Source organism: Macaca fascicularis, chromosome 10 (assembly GCF_037993035.2).
Source record: "Macaca fascicularis isolate 582-1 chromosome 10, T2T-MFA8v1.1".
NCBI classification, from domain to species: Eukaryota; Metazoa; Chordata; class Mammalia; order Primates; family Cercopithecidae; genus Macaca; species Macaca fascicularis.
In genome coordinates, this window is record NC_088384.1 from 66,882,584 (window position 1) to 66,910,507 (window position 27,924).

At 43.0% G+C, this 27,924-nt stretch overlaps 1 protein-coding gene across 15 annotated transcripts in view; it reads left to right on the forward strand.

The window, feature by feature from the left end:
• RALGAPA2 (Ral GTPase activating protein catalytic subunit alpha 2) overlaps positions 1–27,924 on the forward strand; it is a 322,322-nt gene that overhangs the window by 272,342 nt on the left and 22,056 nt on the right. For all 15 annotated transcript variants that reach the window (XM_005568218.5, XM_005568214.5, XM_065522707.2 and 12 more), the window contains one exon: positions 26,993–27,114. In XM_005568218.5, the coding sequence (XP_005568275.3) occupies positions 26,993–27,114 (122 nt within the window). The remainder of the gene's footprint in view (positions 1–26,992; positions 27,115–27,924) is intronic.

The window sequence follows — 27,924 nt, forward strand, 5'->3', positions numbered from 1 at the left end:
TTGCTTAGAAAGATGAATATTAGGTCTGTGGCATCTCTCAATGTATTGTCAGATGGCAGTCAGGGCACTTAGTAATAAATTGGAAGAGTGACTTGAACCAAGCCAGGTCATGTCTCCTAGCCTCAATTTCCATGCCTGGGGAAAGAGTTGGTAAATAAATGCTACATGAAAAGTAATTAGTACAGGGGCTGCTAGAGATAGTGGCCTAATGAGTGTGCTTTTCTTCCCCTTTTGCACATTGGGTCTTTCCCAATGGAAGGTGACCCAAGTTTGCTTAGGAGAAACAAGAAGTCAGAAGAACAACACAATTTCATGCCTTGTTTTCTAAAGGATTTATTTCTCAGCCTCTATTTTACAAAAATAAGTACTCTGTAAGGATGAAGTAAATATATATGAATTTAGTTGTTTGATGGGAAATACATGTATATAAATAAGTAGTCCACCTTTTAGTCTGATAGCTTGAAACTCCATTTTATTTTCAGTCAAATGTGAGAGTCTTACTGGCAACCCCACCTTGACCCTGTCTTTGGATCCGGAGCTAGAAACCCAGATTGGACAGTGGGCATGTGTGCAGTCCTGAGTGCAGTGCCTGGTAGCCCTGGGCCCATGCTGCCTGTGGTCCCTAATGGCTGAGTCACTCTGATCACTGCCTCTGAGGGCTGGACCTTGAATATACCCTGGAACTTAGCAGGGACACCAAAAGGGATAAAGGGAGTCAGTCTCAAAGGCAGTCTCAACCTTCTTTGTGCCATGGATGTCTTGCGTGTCTCAGAATGTTTATAAATGCAGAACATAAAGCATATAGGATTCCAGAGTACATCAGTTATAGTGAAATGCTTTCTAAATCAAATGCATATATAGTAATATAGGAACACCTTTATTCATGTATTAAATACCAAGCTCTAGTAGTAGGTCCAATAATCATTATAATTTTGAAGTGGTAATGAGCAGAATCAATATTTTGAAACACTGGCAACAATATAATGGGACATGAAAATACCTGATTTCTACTGGTGACACAGTCACAGGTGGTATCACTTTGGTTTGTTCCTATTTATAATGGAAAGAAATGCTTCATTTCAGCCAGAGGGTAGGATAGTGAGAATGAAGATGCGCTTTTTTACCATCCAAGTTCGTGGACCCCTTGAATTTTGATCATCACCCAGAAGAGCCCCATGGGGTCCATTGACCCATATTAAGAACCATTCTTTGTGGGATTCACAAGAACCAGAGTCAGGCAGGATCCACTGGAACCACTGCAGCATTGTTCCTTCAGCCAGCTAGCCTGCAAGAGTGGTTTCTGAGACTCTGTAGGTATGGGGCCTGTTCTCCGGGTGCTAGATATGCCACAGTTCCTGCCCGCATGGAGCTTCCATTCCATGGGAAGAGGCTGACAGCAAGCAATGTAGGTCATGAAAATGCAGGGAAGTTAGAGCATGGTGAGTACTGAGGAGAAAACTGAAGCCAAGAAAGGGAGAATGAAGGGTCTGGATCGCAGTGCCTCCTGAGAAAAGCTGGCATTTGAGCAAAGACCTGAAGGAGGTGAGGGAGGCAGTCAGACAGGGGTCTTGGAAGAGCATCCCAGGCAGAGGGCACAGCACACACACATTGTGTGTGTGAAGTGTGGGAAGGGGTCCACACTCCACAGAGGTGACAGCAGGGGCAGGCACCCAGTGGGGCAGGGCCTTGCCAGCCACACTACGGACTTCTGCTTTTGCTGTGAGATGGGAGCCATCAGAAGGCTGAACAGAGGAGGGCACTATCCCTAAAAGGCTCCTGCTGCTGGGTACAGAGGCCAGAAGAGGTAGAAGGCCACAGCCATAATCCAGGAACAAAATGACAATGGCGTGACCTGGATGGCGGTGTGTGGTGGTGACAGGTGGTCAGGTTCTGTATTGATGGGGATTTGGGGCCAGAGGATGCAGAGTCATGTGTGCCTCAGTGACCAGGCGGTCTTCAGGATGTTCAGGGTAGTTTGTCATTGCCTGTCTCCTTAATTTCTGCATTTACAGAAGGTGGACTTCTGTTTGAATTAATAATGCCAACATTTATTGAGCTAACGTTTATGAAATTATACATATTATATATTCACATGTGAACAGATGGTTTGTGTTCAGATGCCATTGTGCAGAGGAGGCCACAGGACCCAGAGAGGATGGGGAACTTGCCAAGGTCCCACCAGCAGCCTTCGGAGCTCAGAGCCTCCCATCAGTTAGTTAGCCCCAGAGCTTGGTCTCCGCGGTGCGAGTGCCATGATTGCCGATGCACAGACTCAGATGAGGTGGCGCACCGGCCACCCGCCTGTGGCAGGGATTAGATCAGGCATGGCGCATGAGTGTGTCTGGCAGGACGTAGTGGGCAGTCAAAATGGCAATTTCCTGCCTCCCTCCCTTCCAGGGGTCTGGGGCTTGACACATCGCCTCTCCCAGAACCCCACTCCCCGATGAGGCCAGGATTTTATTCCTTTTTCTGTTTAGATTATTCTTCTGCCTGCAACCTTATGGCAACAGAGACAACAGTGTCAACACAGTGAAGCCTTTGTGAGCCATCCAGTGTTTGTCTCCCTCCCCAAGGGAAGTGAGATGGCTGCCCTGGGCTGGTGTTCTATGCCTTTGTGTCTTGGCCAGGGCCCAGGGCCAGCTGATGGCAGGGACACTTTGCCGTCTTACTCATGTATTGCCATGACACTTCAATATACTTTATCCACCACTACTAGTTTTCTCTTCCTATTAGGGATGGCATTGGAAGAAGGAATAGATAAGTAACATGTTTGAGCAAAGAAAGGTCTACCCTATTAAATTGTTTTGTTTGGTAGGGATGGTATTTAAACAGACTGAAATCTTTTTAGAAAACTCAACACAAAGCACATGTGTAGAAGACTTGATCTAATTTACCTGGAACATGGTTGCACTAAGGATTTCAGTAGCTCTGGTTTCTTCGTGGGGTTTTATTTGAAGGGTTCTGGAAGCACTATATACTGGAGGCCGCTGTATTTTCTGGGGAGCAAAGTGGCCTGAGAGGGAGAAATGTCCATAGGCAGGGCTGTGATTTAGGCAGATGGGGAGAAACGTCTGCGGCCCAGTGGGCTTTTCCAAGTAATCTGTGACTCTCTGGTATTAGGGTTAGACCATATGAAATGCTGCTTTTGCAGGTTAAAAATCAGCAATTTTGCATGATTCAACTCAATACATAACTTACCCCATTTTAAGACTTCAGGAGCTACAGTATTTCTGGGATTGTTCATTTAAACAGAACTTAGAGCAATAAATTTCTAAGAATTTATACTAATCCTACTCACAGACTAATCTTGATTCTTGTCCGTGTGAGCGCAATCCAGAGCAGTCCCTGAAAGGCCATAGATCTAGTGCAGTCCCTGCCTGTGGCAGTGTCCACAGACACATCCCAGTGTCGGGGTCCCTCGTTCCCTTCGTGAAGAGACTAGAGCCACCTCCTTTCACCACACTGGCGCTCCGGGCAGCCTCCCAAGAATCCAGCATTAGCCTTCCTCCTTCTTTGCTAAAAATCACACTGTGCCACATCTCCTTTCTCCTGCCCCCAAATGGAGAGACGCACACGCTCCTCCCACTTTGCTATGGCACAGCACTGTCAGCTCTGCAGCAGCCAGCTTTCTAGTAAGGGTGTGACCCCTGTTCCCTACTCTTCTCCTTCAGATATAATATGATTCTGTATACTTATATTCAAGAGTTCATTCTTTACTGTCCTTTCTTTTTGCTCTGTATTAGCTGCATTTATGTAGATTTCTCTCCTCCAAATGATAGTGCCCTTAACTACAGATGCTGTCATGTATCCTTTTCCTCAGCTACTCCCAGTCTGCCCAGGGTGGTGAACACCCTCCATCTCTGAAGTGTTGCTTCTGCCTGTGCGTCATGGACTTTAGTTCCATATTGTTGCAGCATTTGCCTGTCCCTCCCACTGCCTCCCATGACCATTTTCTTCATCCAGGGCTGAGTTTAGAGCCAGGGGATCTGGCATCAACACCCAGGTGGCTGTGCAGGGCCTCCTTTGAGGAAAAGGATCTGCAGTATCCACGACTTGTAGATACTTTGCACCTCCAGCATTGGCAAACATGGAATTCAAGAATTGTAGGTGAAGAACAGAGTCCACTTTGGAGCCATCTCTCTGTGGTGTCCGTCAGCTTCTGGGCATAGGGTAGAACACAGGAGAATAACTTGTGGAGTTTTTCATAAGTTCACTTTCAATGCCTTTCTCTAAAACAAAGTTTTTTTGAGGCATAGTCTCACTGTATTGCCCAGGCTGGAGTGCAGTGGTGCAATCACAGTTCACTGCGGCCTTGACCTCCCAGGCTTAAGCGATCCTCCGGCCTCATCCTCCCAAGTAACCGAGACTACAGACGTACACCATCACACCCATCTAGTTTTTGATGTGTTAGTGGAGACAGGGTCTCGTCATGTTGTCCAGACTGGCCTCAAACTCCTGGGTTCAAAATACACTCCTGCATCAGCTTCCCAAAGCGCTGGGATTACATGCATGAGCCACTACTTCCGGCCTCTAAGAGGAATTTTAATATAGTTCTCGACTCAAACAGATGAAAGGCAATGGCAGACTGCTTTAAAATGAACACATCCCATCCAGAACGTGGTCCTCTCCTCCTGGTCTTCACTTCTGAGCATTTGGCCATGCTGGTGGCGTCCCTCTGTTTTTAGTGTTAGGATATCAGAGGCTCACCTGCATCCATTTCTGGTTGTGACTGAAACAGTCCCCTACAGAGCTCACAGAGGACCGAGAGCATTTCTGCTTGCTTTTAAGATGCTTTTTGCAACCTTTTCCATCTCATATGGCTTTGAACTTATTAATTTTAAAATCCAAGGCCTCGTTGCTGACTGTGGGTTTTAGCTCTGCAACTTTCCCGGGACCCCCACAGAGGAGCTACTGGCATTTTCCATGAGTTCCCATGAGAGGCCGGTGTGTGGCTATGAGCAACTTGTTTGGGAGAGACTAGCCATGTGTATTAAAATTTGTTTTGTTTTTGTCTTCATTTTGCTTTTATACACTTTATTCCTCACTGCCGGACTTGCTAAATTACTAGAGCTTGGATTTTTTCAGGGGCTTTTTCAGGCCTCCAGATGAGTAAGTCATGGACACCCCCAGTACATCACCACCCCTTCTCCCTCTTCCTCCCCACTACAGATAGCTTACAACTGCTTGCCATGTCTAAGTACAAAGAACGTGGCCAAAACTTTCATCTACATGGCTGTTAAGTATACTTTACTATATAAAATACACATCATGCAGTGTTTTGTTATTTGATCTACCTTCTGATAAATTTTGGAATTTCACTGATGTATACTGGATTTTGAAGTATTTTAGCATTTGTCTGTTGTGTGGTGAAGCAGAGATGCTAATCCTGGTCCTTCATGAACATTGTCTTCATCTCACAAAAACATCCAGACTATCTCATTTATCAGGTGACCTTGTCTCTGTGGTCCTTTGAGTTTTAAGTAAGAGCTTATTTTAAATGAGCTGAGTAGATTTGTTTGGGAATACTTACACTTGTTGGACCTCATCTGAGAAACATTTCAGCCTCATGAGATAAGGCAAACTGTTGGTGCAGCTTGCACAGAAAATTGCTGCATTTTTAGGTTGCATTTGTATTTATAGCTTACATCAAAAGGCTTATTCCTGTTTTCTCACAGGCTAGCAGCCTCTGGAAATATCCTGTGCCTGGCTGCAGCTTCTCCAAATTCCCCCAGACCCTTGCAGGGTTTGAGTGCTCCTCCTAATTTCTTTCTCTCACCTCTTTTAAGATATTGTATGAGAAGCCCCTCCCTACCCAACCATCTTTTGGGGCTCTGGCCAAATTATTAGGCGGAACCATATGAAATTGCTAATGTTAGTTTGCCTATGACCTAATCTTGAACTCGGAGCCTTAATTTCTTCAGCTATAAAGTGAGAGTAACAATACTTTCTTCATAGGATTTTGTGAGAATTATTCGAGATAATTTGGGCACACTATTGACTAGCACATAGTAGGATTGATAATTATGTCCTAATGGAGAGACAAATGGATAGAAGTGTTACTAGATGTTTGTTGGCATCACATGAAATGACCCAGTGGATTGTCACTAAATTTGCATAGTCATTCTTAAAGTGTAGGCTTTTTAGAATGGGGAGAATTCACTTAGGAGATGCACGGTGCTCACCAACAAGCCAGATGTGCACTTCTAGACAGCTGGAGCAGCGGCTCTGCCCATGCACCAAGTGCCGCTGGGCCTTCAGATCAAGCAGTCACTTTCACATGGACAGCTTGAGGATGGACAATTGCAGAAATGGAGTGTTTAATGATAATGATGATTCTCCCTGGTAAAAAGAGGAAGTGGACTAGCTTTAAAAAATATTCAGAAATGAGGCTATTTGGAGAGATTAGAATTTGTGGGGTTTTTTTGTTTGTTTGTTTGTTTTTCAAAATAAATCATTCTAAATAAATAAGTAATTTTTTGTTTTCCCATGTATGTATAGCATGGTGGAATGTATTTTCCATTGTTTCCCAATGTTGAAATAGTCTGCCATTTAGTCTCTCTCAAAGAATCATTAACTTTACATTCAGATTTTCTAAGGAAATGCTGTAGCTCTTGTTTTTAATTTTCTCCCACTCAGGGGGATTAGGTGGCATTACCAAGTGATTTACAAATCCAGGTAGGCGCCTTTAATTTGTCCTGAAAAAATCCAAAAGCTCATTAAACGACTTGCTGAAATGAATATATACGGTGCTCACCTTTGAAAAGGTTAGCATTGTCACAAAGCTCAGGGAGCCACTGCTTGGTAATTCTCCACCCTGCCCTTAGCTGTTTAACCCATGGCAATCACCTGGTTTGTGACACCAGGCAGCTCGTTATAATCAGCAAAGCAGAGCCCTGGCAGCCCTCCACTACAGGCACAATGAAACAGTCACAGTCTTGGATCCATCTCTGTAGAAAATGTACCTAGGTGTTTTATTCCATAGTGGTCGGGTCATCAAGGAAAAACAAACATAGCTTCCTCTCATGAATTCTGACAGTGAAGACGATCACCAGCCCTGGAACAACAGCGGTTCCTATTTCACAGTCCTTAATGTTTCTCGTGCCAACTGCTGCTTTAAAAAAATACATGACTTTAATGACCAAAATAGAATTTATTATTAGTTACAAGTTAAGGGATGTATAACCCATTTCTCTCTCCCATTAAGTCTGTGCAAGTAATATTAGTGGATGTTTCTCACTGAAGAGATCCCCTACTTCAACTTTGCATAGAGGAAAAACCTGGGACACAGGCCTATTGTAGAAATTACCTCTGCATGGAGAGGTGCACACATTCTGTAGAAGTGGCATTTGGAATTGTCAGATAATAATTGCATATATTTGTGGGGTACAGTGTGATGTTGTGATACATGTGTACATTGCAGGTTGATTAGATCAGGCTAATTAACATAACTATTACTTTGCATACTTAACATTTCTTTGTGGTGAGAACACTTAAAATCTACTCCCTTTGCAATTTTGAAATCTATAATACATTATTATCTACAGTCACCATGCTTAAATTTTTTTGCATATTTCCATCCTCCCATCTCAAGGATAATTTGAGAGTCATTTATTGCCAGTTTGTAAATTGTATCACAAATTTTAAAATTATGTAAAGCATGGTGCATGTTTAAATTTTAGTTTTCTCTTGCATTTTCCTTAAACCTGTCTGGTCTTTGAAATGTCCTCTACCTGCCTGAGATCCTCTCCCTCTGCCTAGAGCCACTTTCCAAGGCTGTGTCCAGGGCTTTCTATGCAGTGGCTCCGTTCCTTCTCCCCTCCAGCCTCATACCTGGCTGCCAGACTCACCACCATGCATTCTCAGCCTACTGTCTACCCTCAGGAGCCTCCTCGCTTTCCTAACACTGGTGTCAGTCTAGACTCTGGCCTCTCCCCAGTCCTACGTCTTAAGGAGCCCTGTGTTCCCCAGTTTTCTGGACATGGCTTCTTGGGAAATGCCCCATAGTGTTTTCCTCCTGCCTCCCCCATCACTCCCGTTCTGATGTCGATTCCACTCAGTCTCAGAGCTACGCTTCAGGGGGACTCGCTTCACAAAGCCCCCCAACCACACCAAAAGAGTATAGCCGTTTCCTTCTCATGATACCTTGCACATTTGTTCACACCACCAAGAAGCCCTGGAAAGAATGTCCAAAAGTCATTCCTCTCACATCAGTAGTATGCTGGGAGAAGATAGGGACCATGAGTTACGTCTTTATGTCCTCCATGAACTCACAAAATAATTACTTCTGATTGAAAATATATAGAGGCATTTAAAAAGTTATCTCGCTCATGTACTGTCCTTAACCTTTGGGGTCTACGTAGAGTACATACTGAGACCAGATGATCCCAGTGATGTACATATGTGATGTTTGATGAAAACAGTGAGATCTCGTGTCTGCTATCAACATACAGACACAGGGAACTCTGAAAGATAAAGGCAGTAGAGAAATACAAAGGAAATTTCTCAAGTGACATTTTTAATATTCACTGGAGATAAGTGAAAACAATTGAAACATCAGTCTACAAAGTAAATCACCAGTATACTTGATCAGAGTCAGAACCTGCTGTAGGTAGAGGCAATTTTCCATCATGTAAAATGACTACTGTCCTTATCACTGGTCCCTGTGTTTCTGTTTTTAATTGAGCAAAACACTTCTTATGAAATATTCCCCCACCTGTTGGAGGAAGCATTCAGGCCATGGGACAAGGAAGTGATGTGGCCCTTTCCCGTAAAGGGAAAGATCTTGCTGTCCCAGGCCTCCACAGGGCCCAAAACTTTGAGCCAGATGCCTGGCCATGGTAGTCAGTAATTGAGGCCTGCCCTTGTGTCCTACTCTGGAATGCCAGGGCTCTACACTCCACGGTGGTCTTTTGCCAGCTGTTCCCTGTTAGGTTCCACTGACTGGGTGCCACTAGGTTCAGCAGCTGCTGCTTTGATCCTGAACAGGCACACCTGTGGCATCATTCCCCTCACTGCAGCATGGTCCCACAGATCAACCCTGAACCCCTTCTTTCACAGATGAGGGGATGCGGGTTCTGCAGGGCAAACTAGTTGCCTAAGGCCACGGGGCCAGGACTCAGAGGAGTCTGCATCTGAACTCAGGGCTTTAACTTAAACCCTGCTATCTGTAATGACACATAGAATATCAGGCCTGAATTTCTACTTTCTTTTTTGTTCAGAGTCATTGCACCGGTGCTTCTACCCTCTTCAGGATTTTTGAATGACACCAAGTGGCACATAATTAAAAATAAGGATTTATCAGAAATGTTTCACCCTTAGAAGATAGCAATGAAAGAATGACAGTTCATTCCTGTTCCCTCTCAGTGTTTTGATTGTGGTGCAAAAGGCCCTTACAGTGAGACGCTCTGTTGTTCTCCAGTGTTGAAGCATGTCACAACTTCAGAAGCCATATCTGGCACCAAATTCATTCTCTCTTTGAAAATGTCCATTCAAAATAATTAAGAAAACTTCAGAATTTTGTACTGATTGTCTTCAAAATATCACTAGAAATAATCGCAGAAAGATAATTTTTGTGTAAATGAGCTCATTTAAATTTTTCAAATCTTGCTGCATGAAGGATCGAATTAATGTAGTTTATTCCTCTAAATTGTAGCTTCTTATGACAATTGTACAGATAATAAGTTAGCTAGAAAGTCACCATTTATTCCAGATTAGCTGTAAAAATGGCCAGTTTTGTGCTACTTTTGGTTCTGGGGAAAGAAGAATCTAATTTATCTATCCTTATTCTTCCTGTTAGCACCAAACAACAATGTGGATTAATTTAGCACTGAACATTGCAAACATCTTAAATAAGTTTGAAAGATTAAACTGAGACAGCGTGAGGGAGTAGAAAGAGGCCAGCGTGTGTTAACCGATCGGCCTGGGTTTGAGTTTCAGCCCTGCTCATTGCTAACTGGGTGGTCTCAGAGCATCACTTTTGTTGCCTGTTTCTGCTTTATCATATGTGGTTTGAGTTTTGCAGGAGGACCCAGTGGTCTCACAGCTACAAAGAACTTCATGAGTGGCCACCCATTGCACCAACATTAGGTAGCTTGTTTTTATTTCATAAAGATTGTCTCTTTTGTTCTAAGTGAGATATTGCCTCAACAGAACTCAGGCTAATTATAGTGTAATCTCACTATGATGGGTTTTAGAATCCTCCAATATACTGTAATACTCAGTACAACGTTTGAGTATTATAGGATCAAAGATTTAGAAGAGGATTGAGATGCAAGGAAGTACTTTCCTTACATCTGAGGAGAGAATAATGGACATGTAGGAGGCACTTAGTAAATGTCAGATGGAAGGGTTGGTGTGTAGGTGGGTGAATAGGTGGGTGAGTGGGTGGATGGATGGATGGATGGATGGATGAGTGGGTGGGTGGGTGAATAGATGGGTGGCAGGCACAATAATGGGAAGAAATGAGGGATTGAGAGAAGATGAACCTGGGCTCTCTGATGTGGATGGGCCACCACATTTGGGATCATACCCAGCCTCCTGGCCTTGGGAGCAGCGATACAGTTTTGCCTCACATATGAATTGTGAGAATCATCTCCATTGCTCTTCAAATAAAATACAAAATGGCTCCAAAGGACATTTTCCTCATCTGGGTCATGTCTCATGCCATTAATATAAAACTGCTGATTTAATGGAGCTGCTTTTGATCTATCAAGAAAAGATATACCGAATTCAATTTGGTTTTTTTCTAAGAGTAAGTGTCTTAATTTGGAAGAGAATGATTTGATTATAATTTTAAGTAATATTGCAGTTACATTTTTAGTCACGAAGATGATATCAAGTGACTCTATGAGGCTTAAGTGTGGAAAGTCCCAGAGAATTGTGTGGGTTGGGAATTTTGTCTTTAACAGCATAGGGGGCTGTTTCTGTTGTTTGTATATTGTATGAGTTTAGTCAGAATAGATGTTACAAGGAATTTTGCATATAAAATATAAAAGCAGACAGTTTTCATTGAAGAGTAAAGTAGAATTATCCCAGAATATAAAGACATAAAAAGTTAAGATAAACACCCATCATTTTTTTTCTGAAATTTTCTTTTTAAAACGTGTTATTTTGAGAGAATTTCTAATTCTGATCTCCTGACGGCAGCAGACTTTTTACCTGAATTCCTTCTGCCTTACTCTTAAAAGTTGAAAAGATTTGGGTACTCAGAGGTACCTGCTGAAATGCAGTAGAAATGTTGAATCTGTTGTTCAAATGTCAGACTCAGGAAGGACCAAAGATGCTCTGCACTTGATGATACATGTTCTCCAGCCACAAAAGAAAACACTCCTTACAAAAAAAAAAAAAAGAATTCTTTTTTTCCCTTGCACAATCCATCCTGGGCCAGATATAGTCATAGCTCAATAGAAAATTGCTTTCCTGTTACTGGCAACCTGTGTGGTCACTGGTATGACACTGCCCCATGTCGACTTGCAAGCTGAGGGGCCACTGCAGCAGGCGCATGGTAACGGTGCCCAGGAGCACTGGAGGACTTGAAGGACACACACAGTGCCCAGTGCTGTCCACCCCCACCCGAAATGGGGTGCCAGGACCAGGGGCGGGAAGACAGCAGCCCCTGGGCTAGCTGGTTGGAGAGAGTTCTAATGAAGGGATGAGTGACAAGGAAGAGACATCTGCATAAATAAGTGCAAGATACAGGGCTGATGTGCTGTGCTGCAGAAGCCTCCACCCCACAAACAGAATGGCACACAGATGGGATTTAGTGAAACTGTCACTCCCGCCTCTGCTCTAACCCCCAGGATTTCTCTCACTGGCTTGTTAGAGCCAAAAATACTTGAAATGCAAGTATTAAGGTTTAATTTGCAGGAGAAAACAGTAAGTTTTCTTTCTCCTGAGGTTGTTGGATAATAGAGTCCCAGCTGGAGAGAGTGGAAGAAGGGCTACAATTTACTCCTTCAGCTTTCTATAAAATCACCAGTGAGTAGATGGAACTCGACCTTCTGCTAGCTGTGGCCTCACTAGTCTTTTCTCTTGTTGGGAGAATTCTGATCATAAGAGGCAGGGCCGTGACTGAGAGCCAGGCTCTCAAGTCAGGCTGCTGGTAGCATCTGAGAGAGGTGGAACAGAACACTTTTCCTCTCTGCTCTTCAATTTCCTCCTCTGCAAAAAGATTAGGATAGTATAAACCACAGGAGGGTTGTGAGGATTAAATGAGATAGAGCCTATAAAACTTCAACCCATTAAAAGCACTTGATGATTTTCATCAGTATCATTATTTAAATGTAACCTTTGGTTGATGCAGCAGCCACAGAGATGCCTGGCCGGAGGCTCACTTATGCTCAGGATATAGACTGATTCACATGCTGCAGACACCACACCTGAAGGGCTGTCAGAACAGGGACTTTTCCCTTTGGGGTGCATTCGTAAAAGGGCATCCCATATGCTGTGTGTTGCTGACAGTCTCTGAGAATATGTCAGTGACTATGCCTGAACTTCACACTGAGCCCTATTGCTTCTTAAGCCTTCCTCTAATATCGTTACAGTGTTTCCCTTCCTCACCCCTAGGCAGAAGCATCACAGGACTGTATGACACCTTATGGGGTTCTCAGCCCAGTGCCCTTCAGCCGGAGACTCGTTAGCAAACAGGTGGCTTCACTACCCCACTCAAACACCTAGACCTTCATCAAGACTCATTATTTTCAGCAGAGCTGAAATGTGTATATCTTTTTATTTACACAGCCTAGAACCAGATTAGCAGAAGGTTTAGAACAGTACAATTGAGCCTGTTATGCAACCAGAGTAAGTCATTCCAGCAGCCCCTGGGAATTTTCATGACCAATCTTGGCAGCAAACATAAAAATTTCAAACCACACTATGTAAGTCACTTATATTTACTTCCTGATCATCTTTTTTTTTTTTTTTTTTTTAACCTAACACCGAATGAAATGCTAGAACAGATGTAAAAGGAGTAAAAGAGGTCTTTTTGCCCTCTGGCTGCTCAAAACTACTTTCCGTAATGTCAGTGAGACCCGTATTCTCCACGCTCATCTGGTCATTTTGGTTTGCACAGGACCAGTGTCTGTTGAGGGGCCCAGCCATGCCTACAAATAGAGCAGCTCTTCAGAGTGCTGCAGACATAGACGTGCTCCAGGGCCATTTGTTGTGATGGCTCAACCCTTGTGTCCACTTAGTGTAAGCTTCTTCCTAAGTGAGCCGGTTGCATCACATACTATTACTAATAGCCAGAAATCAGTTGCTTTTAATATTAACTGGCCAACATACTTTTGCTGCTTCTGGTCATGGAGGAGCTTTGTGTTATTAGAATTCCCCCAAATTTCCAGTTAGGTTTCAATAATTGTGGCTTTTTTTTCTTTTTTTTTTTTTTTTTTTGCTCTGATAGGTCTGTGGGGTGTATTGAGTTTCAAGTGTGGGTCAGCAGTAATATTTATCACTCAGGTGTGCTATGCAACCCAGCGTACCACTCAAGCAGTCTGAATAGGCCAGAAAGGCCACTTGGCAACCTTCGCATCAGCTTCTTTCCTCATTTTGTAAGTCACTTTGATTTGGTAAACCCCTAACTTTTCTTGGAGTGTCTTCTGGACATCTGATAACTTGGTATCAGATGAATATCTTCCTGGAAAACTGAGATGCCTTTAAGCTATTAAAACTATTTCATAGAAGCATAGAAATACTGTTTTCTGCTTCCAGAGGTAGTGATATTTATTATTTTAAAATGCACAGAAGAAAAAACAAACATAGCTAAAATTTTGTAAATACCATGAAAAGGAATGATTTCCCCAAAATTGCTTTCAGAAATGAAAAATGAAGAAAATCTGTACACAACTTGGTGCAAATACTTTGGACCACAAAATTTGGTTGTATCATGCCTGAGCCTAGTCTGATTTCATGTGGGCCTAAGAGATTGTTTATAGGTAACAATTAAGAATGTCTCGAAGGAATGCATAACCAGAGTATCTGCTACAGATGTTTTCTTAAACTTGTCAGTTTCATTTACTTGTTATCTATCATATATCATATATCATCATGATCCTATTTAATTTACAGAATCAACCTAGATATAAATTATTCTGTAGGCCAAATGAAAGTGACTTTTGCCTTCAAAATAGAATGGTTGAAGAGTAAGCATTGGGTAATTCAGTTCAAATTGTGTTGCACTAAATAATACCTGTAATGTATTTTATTGAATAATTTTTTTCTCTTAGAGTCAGTGATGACAGAGCCAGAGTTTACAATTCATGTGTATTGCTCTTTAATTGTCTACTCTTTTTACACTTTGCTACAAACAGGATTTAAGACATTTAGAGACAGTTCTGCATTTCTAATTATTTTCCATTTTGTTGTCACTTCATGGATTTACATGCCCCGAAAATGTCAGCAATGGTCCTTTCTATATTAAGGTTGGGAGTACATTTTTTAGCTTCTAACACATGATATCTTTAGGATGAGTGAAAATCTGTGAAAGAGAAACACAGTTCAAGTGACATTGACGCCCTTCCTCCCAGAAATCAAGGTATTGGCGTCAGCATGGCAGAACTCAGGGCTTCTATTGTTCATATTGATTCGTCACTTTTTCAGTCGTTTTCATCATTGAAGTAGCCTGTTGAATCTTTTCTCACTCAATTTGACAGCACTTTCTCTAGACTTGAAATAGGCTGAATGACTAATTTTCTTGTCACTTACATTTTTACTGATGTGAGACTTTGAGCGACAGTGTCACAGGGCATTTTCTCACTTGATGATTTACAGAAGGTGAGGCGCACTGGGAGAACTGGAGAAGATGGAAATGGAAAATGCTATAATTAAGGATGTGCTCCTTCACAAATCAATCCCCTGGGAAGAACTGATTTGAACATTTCTAATAACAGTATAGTCCAAATCCATTGCATGTGTGGAGCGCCTCAGATTCTAGGAGGGAGACCTTCAGCTCCCTATGCCGGAAGGACATGGGAATATGAGAACAGACCATCTCCAAAAGTCTGTAATTTAATAGCCTGAAGAAAATCTTTTTCTCATTTCCATTTGCTCTTATCATTTCCTCAGAATTATTCTTAAACTTGGTTATATGGTATTTTCTTCTTTTTGAGTAGTAGTGAACTGTTTCTCTCCAGGAGGGTATCATTAGGGTTTGAAACTTAATCTAATATCTTATACCTCCATGTGTTTAATTTCCTTTTCCAAAACATCCATTTTATTTGGTTACATGGTTGAGTAAAGTCATCCTCTTTACCCGTTACCAGGCTGTGACATTTACTTTCAGTGATTCATTTATTTGCAGCCTTAAACAGTCCTAGAATTTAAATTTGCATTATGTCGAAAGAGAAATAAAATCTTGTGAAAATGTTGTATGGCTTTAGGATGTAACTGGCATCTGTTCCTGTCTTGCTCATTATGGAATTTTATCCATTTGTTTAGTTATTAAATGCGACCTGAGCCCACCTGTAGAGCATGAGCCTTTGAGGCAGGTACCAGGGAAGTACATGGGAGCTGAGGCTCTGCAGGAACCCTGCTGCTTCTCCTTCCAGATGCTTCTCCCTGGGATCTGGGAAATGGCTGTCTCCCCCTCCCTCCATATCCCTTGACTGCTCTTTCACTTCTGCCCACCCTCTGGTGGGGTGGGGGTGGTTCCCTAGCATTGCATTCTCCCCTTTTCTCCTTCAAGATCATCTCCAAACCCATGACTCAACTCTTCAGCTCTGGCCCAGGCCTCTCTGCTGAGTCCCAGTCAGCACTTCCCTGAAGTTCTCCCCCAGAAATCCTTTGGGCTCCTCAGTCTCCTCCACTCAACCCTGCCTTCCTCCTCAGGTCCCTTTCTGTCCCACCCTCCTGGTCACTTACACCTTGATCCCAGGGTTTTGTCCAGAATCCATCTCCATCTCTTACCGTTGGTGAACACCCCAAGTCCAACTGGGTCTGCCCCGCATTGTGCCGCTTCCTCCCCTGCATTGTCTCCCTGCCCTGTTATGTCTCAGGCACAGATCAGGTCCTGCCATTCATCTATTTTGAAACCTTTGGAGATTCCCAATTGCCACAGGCTGGTGTTGCTTCTTCCTTTCTGTAACCGGCCCATTGCAGTCTGACCAAGACCTACTCCTCATTCCCATGAATCGCTCCACCCACCAGCTCCCTAGAACTCACTGTCCACTTGTCTTTCCATAGAAGCTGTGAATGCTGTGAAGGACAAAACTATGTCTTTTTCATCCTCCAGCTGCTAGAACAGTCCTGGCACATGGTCTGCTGCTCTTCCTGTGTCTTCCATGATTAAATGATTCAGCCACTGTCTGCCTGGAGGGCTTTTGCTCTGCCAGGCCATCCTGCCATTTGTTCTCTCATGTGGTCAGTGAAGATCTTTTTATTAGCAGGCCTTCCTCATAATACATAGTGTGCACTGGGTACCACTAGGCATTTTGGGGGGCATTTTTTTTGAGACAGGGTCTGATTTTGTCGCCCAGACTTCAGTGCAATGGCATAATCAGAACTCACTGCAGCCTCAACTTCCCAGGCTCAAGTGATCCTTTCACCTCAGCCTCCAGGCCAGCTGGAACCATAGGCATGTGCCATCACTCCCGGCTAATTTTTTGGGTTTTTGTAGAGACAGGGTCTCACTATGTTGCCCAGGCTAGTCTCAAACTCCTGGCCCCAAGTGATTTTCCCACCTTAGTCTCCCAAAGTGCTGGGGATTACAGGGGTGAGCCACTGCACCCTGCCTGGGGGCATTTATTTTATTGAGATATAATTCACAGACCATAGCGTTCACCCTTTTAAAATGTATAATACAGTGGTTTTTTGTATATTCACTGAGTTTTTCAACCATTGCCACTTCCAATTCCACAACATTTTGATCACCCCAAAAAGAAACTGAATACCCATTAACTGTCATGCCACGTACTCCCCTCCCTCCGGCCCCAAGCAGCCACTGATTTCCTTTCTGTCTGTATTAATTTGCTTATTCTGGACATTTATATAAATGAAGTCCCACCATATGTGGACTTCGGCATCTGACTCCTTTCACTTAGCAGAGTGTTTGCAAAGTCCATCCGTGTCACAGCAGGTATCAATACTTCATTCGTTTTTATGGCTGAAGAATATTTTATTGTATGATATATTACATTTTGTTTATCCATTCATCAGTTTGCAGGCAAGGGGGTTGTTTCTGGTTTTTGCTGTAAATAATAGTGCTCCTATGAACATTTGTTGGCAAGCTTTTGTGTGAACATATATTTTCAGTTCTCTTGGGTACTGAACTTCTAGGAGTAGAATTGCTGGATCATCTGTTAACTTTTTGAGGAACTGCCAAACTGTTTTCCACAGTGGCTGCACTTTATTTATTTATTTATTTATCTATTTTTGAGACAGTTTTGCTCTCGTTGCCCGGGCTGGAGTGCAATGGCGCAATTTTGGCTCGCTGCAACCTCCGCCTCCCGGGCTCAAGCAATTCTCCTGCCTCAGCCTCCTGAGTAGCTGGGATTACAGGCATGCGCCATCACACCCGGCTAATTTTGTATTTTTAGTAGAGACGGGGTTTCTCCATGTTAGTCAGGCTGGTCTCGAACTCCTGACCTCAGGTCATCCACCCGCCTCGGCCTCCCAAAGTGCTTGGATTACAGGCATGAGCCACTGCGCCCGGCCTGTGGCCGCACTTTATATTCCTACCAGCAAGGTATGAGGATTCCAGTTTCTCCACATCTTCTCCTCGTCCTCACTGGTTATTGTTGTTGCTTGTCCTTTTGATTATAGTCATCCTAGTAGGCGTGAGGTCGTATCTTATTATGGTTTTCATTTCCATTTCCCTAATGACTAGTGGTGTTGAGCATCTTTTCATGTGTTTACTGGCCATTTGCATATCTTCTTTAGATAAATGTCTGTGCACATCCTTTTTCATTTTAAAACTCAGTTGTCTTTAGTGTTGATCTGTGAGAGTTCTTTATATATTTGAAATACAAGATCCTTATCACTTAAATGGTTTGCAGATGTTTTCTCCTATTCTGTATGTTGCCTCTTCACTTTCTTTGGTCACTGTTCAAAACATTGCTCAAAAACGAAAATGTGTCATTTTCTTTTGCATCCTGTATTCCAAAAGCGGCCAGTAGTGGGGAGCAGCAGAAGAAATCAGCTAATTAATTTCCTAGTTTTGTAAAATATTCTTAGCCGTTCCTTCTCTGAGCTCAGACTCTGCCACAGTAGGCTCATTTTTTTTTACTAGGTTTAAAATGCATCCATGTTTTACACCTTTGAAACAGGGTAAGCTGTCATTAAGTTATCTCATTTTTATAAGTTTCTGTGAGCCCAGTATCTGTCCTGTGGGAGGGTCGTGCCTGCCTCCCTGTGTGTAGCGCCTCATTCTCTGCCTCACCGGAGAACCTGCTTCTGCTCCATTTCCTCTTCCCTCCACGCCAGGGTATGTGTGTCACCCAACGTGGCCCTCTCTCTGCCACGCCATAGTCCTTCATGGTTATGCTCAAGGCCATTCTCAAAAGTTCTGGTCATTTCAAGCCTGCAAGTAACATTCTTACCTCTTCCACATGCCCAAAAGACGTATGTCATCCACTTCTGAAAAATGCAAAGAATAAGTAAGGTATTGAGATATTTGGACAGGCGCATTGATTGAACATATAGATGCCAGTCAGCCTTGACCTCTTCCAAACTAGAGGACACTCAGGACCCTCCTTAATGGTGCAGTTCCTCTAAGAGCAATATAGCAACATAAGTGACATCATGTTGCTTCCTTGCCTCAAGCCATTCGAGCCTCCTGTGCCCAGGCCCAGCCTGTCTTTCAACTGTACCTCCTGCCACCGTCTTACTACCCCATGGCCTCAGTCTCCTTTCTCCTCCTGAAGCATCCCAAATTCCTTCCCACTTATGGCATTCTTTGTGCCTGAACTGCTCTTATACTCCTTACCCCACTTCATCCCTGCTTGGTTAGCTGCTTCCCTCCCATCAGAAACTTCGTTGAGCTTATCTCCCTCTTTCTTTCCTGGTACTGATGTAATGACAGTTTGCCTTATTCCCTGGACTTGTCCTTTAACTAGTGTTCGGTCTGCCTCCCTGCTAGAATTCAGGCTTGCTAGGGGCAGGAGTGACATCTGTCTTGTTCCCTAATTACATGCCCATTACCTAGCACAGGGGGGCACTCAATACATATCTCTTGAATGGATGAGCGCTTGAATGAAGGTGGATTTGCTTTTTGAAAATAGCACAGCCACCGGGCGCGGTGGCTCACGCCTGTAATCCCAGCACTTTGGGAGGCCGAGGCGGGCGGATCACAAGGTCAGGAGATTGAGACCACGGTGAAACCCCGTCTCTACTAAAAATACAAAAAATTAGCCGGGCGCGGTTGTGGGCGCCTGTAGTCCCAGCTACTCGGGAGGCTGAGGCAGGAGAATGGCGTGAACCCGGGAGGCGGAGCTTGCAGTGAGCCGAGATCGCGCCACTGCACTCCAGCCTGGGCGACAGAGCGAGACTCCGTCTCAAAAAAAAAAAAAAAAAAAAAAAAAAAGAAAATAGCACAGCCACTTGAGATCCAGTTCTCTGAGCAGACAAGGATAATGTATAGAAATCTATGCTTAAGCCTGTGAATATATGTAGTATTTTGACCATTCTCAGATTTCTTAATGCATAGTAAGTAATTCTAACAACAGTAATTTTGTAGAAATGCATTTTTATTTCTCGAAGCATTATCTCCCTCCCCTACAGGTGGCATTCATATCCCTGTTTGATTTGAGCTTTTTGAATCCCTTCTGTCAGAGTTCCCCACAACTTTCTGAAAATTTTGAGCTCTGACATTCTGGTCTACTTCTGGAATGAAATCCCTAAAAATAGTACTGTCTCTTTTCTGCTTTCTCTGTGTCTGAGTCAAATGGACTTCTTTGTAATCATCGTCAACTCTAACACCCAAACACATACCTTTTATATTAGCCTTCGACTTGAAGCTCATTCTATCCTTCTGATGGGTGAGAAAAGATTCATTTGATTAGTGCTTTTTCATTATGTCCAAATTGCCCATTTTTATTATGAAATATTTATACAGACTAGAAGACGTGTCATTTACATACATTCTAAGGAACACCAAAACGTGTCCCAGTACTGATACCCACCTGCACCAGCCAATATATTTGAGACCCTCCCAGGTACCACCCCTCCACACCCCAGAGATAATCCCAGGTTATTATTTCCTTGCTCTTCATCATTTTCCTACATATGTGTATAGCCCTAAGCAATATGTTTCACTTAACCTGTTTTTAAAATATATATAGGCCGGGTAAGGTGGCTTAGGCCTATAATCCCAGCACTTTGGGAGGCTCAGGTGGAAGGATCACTTGAGGCCAGGAATTCAAGACCAGCCTGGGCAACATAGCGAGACCCCATTGCTACAAAATATTTTAAAACTTATCCAGGCATGATGATGTATGTCTGTAGGCCCAGCTACTTGGTAGACTGAGGTGGGAGGATTGCTTGAGTCCAGGACTTCAAGGTTGCAGTGAGCTATGATGGCTCCACTGTACTCCATACTACATGACACAGTGAGACCCTGTCTATAAATTAATTAATTAATTAATTAATAATAAAATGTGTAGCAATAGAATTGCACTCATGTGTCCTTCAGTGACTGGCTTTTTTGGTTGAGCATTGTTTTCAATTTTATCCTTATTAATACACATGCCTATAGTTCATTTATTTTCACTGCTATATAATATCCCATTGTGTGACTGCATTTATCCATGAATGTTAAAAATAGTTTCCTTTTTCTTTTTTGCTGTTGTCTGTAACATGTTATAAACATTCTGAACCAAGCACATATGTACCAGAGCTCATATACTGAGGAGCGGAATTGCCAGTCCACAAGCACGCGCATCTTTTCTTTCCTGGATAAGGTCAGATTGCTCTCCCAAGAAGCCAGGCCAGTTACCTCCCAGCAGCAGGTTCTTGGGGCTCCTGTGCCCCATGTGCTGTCTGACATTTGGCATTATTACATGTTCTGTGTTTGGCCACTCTGGGATATATAAGATGGTATTTTGTTGTGATTCTCATAATCCCTGATCGTTAATGATATTGAGCAACTTAATTGCCAGTCATGGTTTATCTCTTGGTTGCCCATCTTTCTAGTAGGTTATTTGACTTTTTCTTATGGATTTGCTAGGCGTTCTTCTTATATTCTGGCACCTACCCCTTGCCAGCTCTCAGTTGCAGGTGCTTCCTCCCACGTTGTGCCTGGTAGTTCTGCCTTCTTTACAGTTTTGTGGTAAACAGGAGTTCTTACTTTGAATGTGATCAGATGTACCAGTCTTCTCCCTGTGGTTCATGTTTTGCTTTCTTAAGAGATCTATCCGTACCCCAACGTCATAAAGAGTTTGCCCCATACATTCTTCTAAAAGTTTTTATCATGCAGTTTTTAAAATCTATGTAGAATTTTACTTCAAAATGAACTCTCTAACCTCTCCTTACAAGTTGCTATTGCCTATAATATATCTAGCTGTTTCATAGCTTAAAACAATGGACACGAATTTCAGGCGTTCATTTATCCACACAGTAAATATTATGTGGGGTGCTTTTAAGCTAGGTTGTATGAGTGACATAAAAGAATAAATTTCTGTTGACATAAATTTGATGAACCTGACTCATATGGTGTCCTCAAGGAGTTTATTGAAGTAAACGATGGTCCCAAAAAACATATATCTGTGTCCCAGCTCCTGGAACCTGTGAATGTTAACTATTTGATACAAGGCTGTGTGCTGATATAAGTAAGTTAAGGATCTTAAAATGAGGAGATCATCCTGGGTTATCCAGGAGAACAGTAAATTCAGTGAGGAGTGTCCTTTTAAGGGAGACACATAGAATAGGAAAAGGCCATGTAGCCATGGAGGCAAAGAGTGGAGTCAATGCAGCCCCACGAACGGAGACAGCCACCTGGAACTGGAAGAAGCATGAACAAAATCTCTCCTGCAGCCTCTGCTGTCATCTTGATTTTGGACCTGTGGTCTCCCAAAACTAGTGAGAGAATAAATTTCTGTTGTTTTAAACTACCCAGTTTGTGGTCATTTCCAGCAGCCACAGAAAACTAACATAAGGAGGCTTAAGACGGTCATATGTAGTAGCTATTTAGCCAGAGGTTTTCAACCTTTTCCACACCCTAGTGTCCTCAAGGGATGGGACAGTGGCAGCAGAACTCGGGAGCACCAGAACTTTTGAGAGGGATGCATGGATGGCTGAAGCGTCCTAGATGGTTCTGAAACATGACATTCCCTTCTCTGCAGATCACTGCTATGGGAGTTAGAGTCTGCAGAGTCATGAGAATGGCTAGCTCCAGGCTTGCTTGTGCCAGTGATAAGAGGCTGCATGAGTTCAGAAAGAAAACTGGGATGGGTATGCAAATTGTTACAGCACACACACACCGATGTCAGGAAGCTGCCTGTGTCCGGGGCCAGTTTGCCAGTCTGAGCATCATGTCTGCTCTTGTAAAATTTAGAGAAGGTTCAGGCAAGAAGGGTTTCAAGGGTTGAAAAAATATAGTCTGCAACATAGCCTCTTCCAAACATTTCTCTTTATGTCTTTGATAAAAGAAGCTTGAAAGTGCTAAACAACAGTCAACAAACACATAGCCTGAATAAGTAAAAAGAAATTAAAATGGAATAATTGTTGTTTTGTTGTATTTTATAAAGACAGCATGGTCTGGGTATAGATGCAGCTTACACATATGCACTCAGGTTTACACTGTGGGTTGATTATTGTAGCTCACGTATATTTAAGTCAGTTGATTTGTCTCATTTGGAGTTTAGTTCCCAACCTCACACAAGATCTTGAACTTAACACTATTTATTCTAGAATTCAAGATATTAGATGAAAGCAGTAAAGGTTAGAGGACCTGGGCTCTAGCCTTAATTCCATTACTGCGTCACTGTGATTCAAGAAAATTACTTGAACTCTCGGAGCTCTCATTACCTGATCAGTAAAATGGAGATCGTAGGACTTCCCCGCTCACGAGGGTGTAGCCTGAAGGGGGTTTGCTTGCCCTGGAGCCTGACATGGAACTCTCCTCTAGCTTACCTACTACATTCTTTCTGCAACAAAACCCTAGGCCCACATGGTAGAGGCAGGGAGCAGTCAATCCAGATTTATCGTGCTTTTCTTTTTGTGCTGGAACCCAGGCAGATGCTTCATATATAAGATTCTATTTAATCTTCCCAGCCATCCTGAGGACGGGTTGGTATCCCCATTTTACACGTAAGACAACTGAGGCTGGGAGTTGAAACAGCTTGCCTTTGCTGTCTCACGTGTAAAATGGGGACATCAACACCTGGCAGGGAAGAGAGCAACTGGGATTCAAACCCTGCCTTCCTTCCACCAAAATACAAGCTCCTTCCTGACTGTCATGCTGCTGCTGTCATTTCTAAAAATTAAAACAAACAATGAGAGTAAAGTTGGGGGACAGGTTCAGATTCTCAGACTCTTACAGCTCTGCAGATTCAGCAGGGTGTGTCTTGAGAGTCTCAAGAAGTTCTCTTGGAAATTTTTGATAAAATGTAACTAGTAATGGCATATAACCTCTTTAGTAAAGTAGGGGAATAATATTAATTTTTTTTATTTTTTATTCTAGAGACAGAATCTTGCTCTGTTGCCCAGGCTGGACTCATTAAACTCTTGCTCTTTAAAAAAGTACTTTGTTGTGTGTGACTTTTAATGAGATAATAATTCAGAACAGGATTAAAAGTTACACATTTGTTAGAAGACTTTTTAAGAGAACAAAAGGGCCATGGCTCGTATTGAAACAGGGATCGGATTTGTGACCCGGTGCCTCTTTCCGTGAAAGGTCTTTGACCATCCAGGGATGGACATTATTTCAGCATTCACTTCACATTTTAACATGTCTTACATGTGAAAAGCTTACAGGCATTTTGATGTCTAAATTATAAATGCCCTTTATTATAGAAAGCAACCAGCATTGAAGCCCTAAGGATATTAGGTAAGAAAATGTCAGATGATACTGCTCCAAATTCCCCTTGCTAGTAGTTCTACTAATTAATACAGTTAAGATCCCAGTGCTGTGTTTTTTATGGCTACTAAAGGAAATGATTTTTGGCACCCACAAGCTCCTTGGCTGTTTCTAAATGCCGCCAGAGCTAAGGGGATATTTGTTTACTCTTTGTCAGGGTGTTTACATGCCCTGGCTTGGGCCATGAGCGAAAATGTATTTGATGATCTCCTGGTCTCACCCCAGTCCCTAATGGATGTTTGTCTAAATGACAGCACCCAGTTTAGCACTGTTAACACTCCAGTTAGTAGGCGGGAGAGTGTGGGCTGTGTGTGACAGTCGGGGGCATGGATGGCAGGGTCAGGAACCTTCTCTGAAGGAAACACTTCCTTCTCCAGGATCCAGTTCTGGAAGCACCTTTGTGTTTTCTCTGTCTCCTACTGCCTTAATTTAGGAGTCAGACCATAAATATTCATTGAATCAGAGAATCTCACAACTTCATTATTACTCCTCTAAATACAGTGCTGGACTTTCTCTAAGGAGCCCAGATCTCTCAGCCTTGACAAGGACAAGCTTACAACAATTGGATAGTGCCATCCAGGATAGGGACGGTGGGCTGCCGTCTGGGGTCAGTTCATATTGTATTATGCAAAACGTCCCTTTGTAGGTTTGATCATGAGCTTGATTCACATAGCCAGCCACTTTCCAGATACGTGGCTTCCATAGAGTAGTTAGCAAAATGCACACGCATTTCCTTTTTGTTCACCATTGTCCCAAGCACTGTATGTGGATGTTTTGGACGCAGTGGGGCCTTTCAGGAAACAGCAGGACAATGCTAGGCAGAGCATGACAGGTCTTTAGAGGGACATGCCTGCTCTAACCCAGGCCCACAAGCAGACGACGGACTGAAAGGGGGAGCCATGAATTGAGCGTTGACAGCGGGCCACGGCGGTCCGAAGGCTCAGGTGGTTGTCAGCCATAAGTTTAGCTCAGCTCTTTGAGTAATTTGTCACGCCTCGCTCAGCCCCTGCTGGGCCAGCACGTGCCAGCTTAGTGTCAGAGTGCCTGTTCGCCAGACGGCCACTCAGGCCTAACGTCCTGCTGTTCCCCGGACCAGCGGCTTGCTGGGGCCATGCACGGAGGGCCGAGCCATGGCGACAGCCAAGTGCTGTGCAGAATAAGTGTGTTCATAATGAGACGTGAATGGCATTAGTGGGTCCCTCTAGAATTGGGCCTGAGCAGGCGCCTCTCGCTGAGGAAGTTTGGCAGCCTGTTCATTAAGGCGAGTCACCAGGAGTTCAGCCCACAGTCGAGAAGCCAGTTCAGGCTCATGCTGCCCAGGCCTTGGGCGGTTATGCCCATCTATATAAAAGATCATAAATCATTAGAGGGGCCACTTTGGAAATCTTCAAACTTATTTTCCTTGCTTGAGGTTGCATAGAGCAAGCTTATGGAGAAATTCTGGCAGCACGCTGTGCAGTAGTGCTTTCCACAGTGACAGGCATGTCCTATATGTGTGCAATCCAGTATAGAACCCCTAGCCACATGTGGCTATTGAGTGCTTAAAATATATCTAGGTGGGGCGGGGGGTGGTGGGGGGCAAAGCAACTGAATTGTAGCTTTTTATTTTAATTAATTCAAATTTAAAATGAGATAGCCACGTGTGGCTCGTGGCTACTGTATGGGATAGCACAGCCCTAGAATGCCTCTGGTCTCCTCATGGTATGAAAATTATCCTCTGAATATAACTGAGGGAGTAGGGAGAGGAAGAGCCTGCGTTTAGAGATCGGTGTGCACCCTTTGCCATAAGAAAGTAGAAAAGTATTTGGCCATTTAAAAACACATGCTGTCTTGAAAGCTGATTGAAAGGGCATAATTGTCACTAACTTGTATTTTTAAAGAGGCCGTTTTGAAAAGATAGTTTGAAAATGTAGTGAGAAATGCTAGAGTTACGTTTCTTCTTCTGGAGCTGCAAATAATAAACTGATGGTGATCTACATTCCCTGTGTTCCTGGAGAATTAGCATGATTTTCAAAACGACTGAAACATGTCTTTTAACTTTTGCATTGATAATGAGGAAGGGGAAAATGAGACGTCATGCGGACTTCCCCAAGTGTTAATTCATAACGTCGTATGTGCAGTGCCTCCATCCATTGTCGGATTGTTCTGACGTTATCCTGTTATTGGAAGTGCATGATTCACCTTCTGAGGAAACAGAAGCCACACACAAAAGGGGAAGATTTGCTTTTTGGCCTGTGAAAGCCTGCCACACGCAGGGGTCCTATTAAGACAGCTGGAAAGTTGCTTCAGTGTGTTACGCTTGTAAGTTTTATTGGTGACTGGTTTTTGATTACACATTTGAATGCTGTGTGTTCCAGAGTGCAGTTTTAATTAAAAGGCAGTAGTCTTTTTAAAAAAAATTGCACTGTACACTCTTGATAGATTCTCTCACATAGTAGTTCTTATTTTCCAATGTTCACAGCTTGTCTTGGTTAGAGGCTCTGATGCCCCCTCAAAGTATATCTTCCTAGCCTTCTCTCTTCCCAGTAACTTGCATCTTCTTATTTTTAAGAAGCATCTGCACTGTTGTATTACCAAGTTGCTTGAAGTATCAACTCATGTCAATAGGCTAAGAATGTTTTATCCACTGAAATAGGACGTAAAAGATCTACCTATTGTCAGTGGAAAGAGATGCCGTTGCAATCAGTGTCTCCTGTTTTTGTTTAAATCAACCCTAATGATCTTATGATGTTATTCTGTAACTGTTGCCTTACATGTTTTTTAGTATTACTAGTATTAAATGCAATTAAAGTCTAAGAGAAACTTAGGTCTGAAAACCAGAATTTTGGTATGAATTATGACTAATATTTAATTTTCTGCAAGATGGTAAAGAACCTGCAGGATACTTTTTTACACAGAAAAAAATGCACAACAGTATTAAAAGTGAATTCTGTCACTGCTCTGCATGCCACTTTGCACACGCACTTTTTCCTTAACCGGTTACCGCAGCTATGAAGAGCGAGCTCTGTATCTCGAAGCAATAATTCAGAACCACCGCGAAGTCATGACATTCGAGGATTTCGCAGCCCAAGTCTTTTCTCCCTCTCCCAGCTACTCCCTCAGCGGAACGGGTGAGTGTCTACATTATTCTTCTCTCACGCGCTTAAGACGCATTCAAGCAGCAGATGTACACCTGTTTTTCACAGATAAATGCTTGCAAATTTAAGAAGAGCATTCTCCCTCTGAATCAACTAATGAATATCAAAAGGAATGATGACATTCATTTTAATTTGTTTTGTATTCGAGCTGTTCACTCAGTTCCTTTCTTCAGCTATCCTGTTAACCTTCAAATCTAGCAAGGTTAATGAACTTTTTCTCAGTAATGTGCTCCGGTTCATTCAGGAGTGTGGGTTTCTCGCTGAGCTGGGAATATGTTGTTTAAAAGCGATGCCCGAATCAGTGCTTACTTATCAAAAAAGAGTTCCTCACAGTGGAAGCCGTTGCTACTAATGCTAAATGGGGATTATGCTGCCGAGATACGAGGGTCAGGGATTAATGCAGGAGACATGGAAGGACAGTGTCCCGGGGTCCATCATTACAGCAATGCAGTGTGCGTGTGTCTCTCTGGAGTGGTCTGTGTCATGTGGACAAGCCGCCGACCGGAGCAGCACCTGGTGTGGAACCCGTTTAGAAACTAGCTTAGAATAATTTTCATTTATTAGGGCCAGTGGAAAATTGTGAAAGTTTCCATAGATTTCCTTGTTTTTAGGTTTTTATTCTTTTTATATTTCCAGCTTGGGGGGAAAAATACACGTACCGCCACTTAAACAGATTATATGATTACTGTGTGTTTCTTTCAAATAATAGAATTATTACTTGTAAATTTCTGCATATAATTACAGATTAATTGCCTTTCAGAGAGTAAATGGGATATTTAGCCA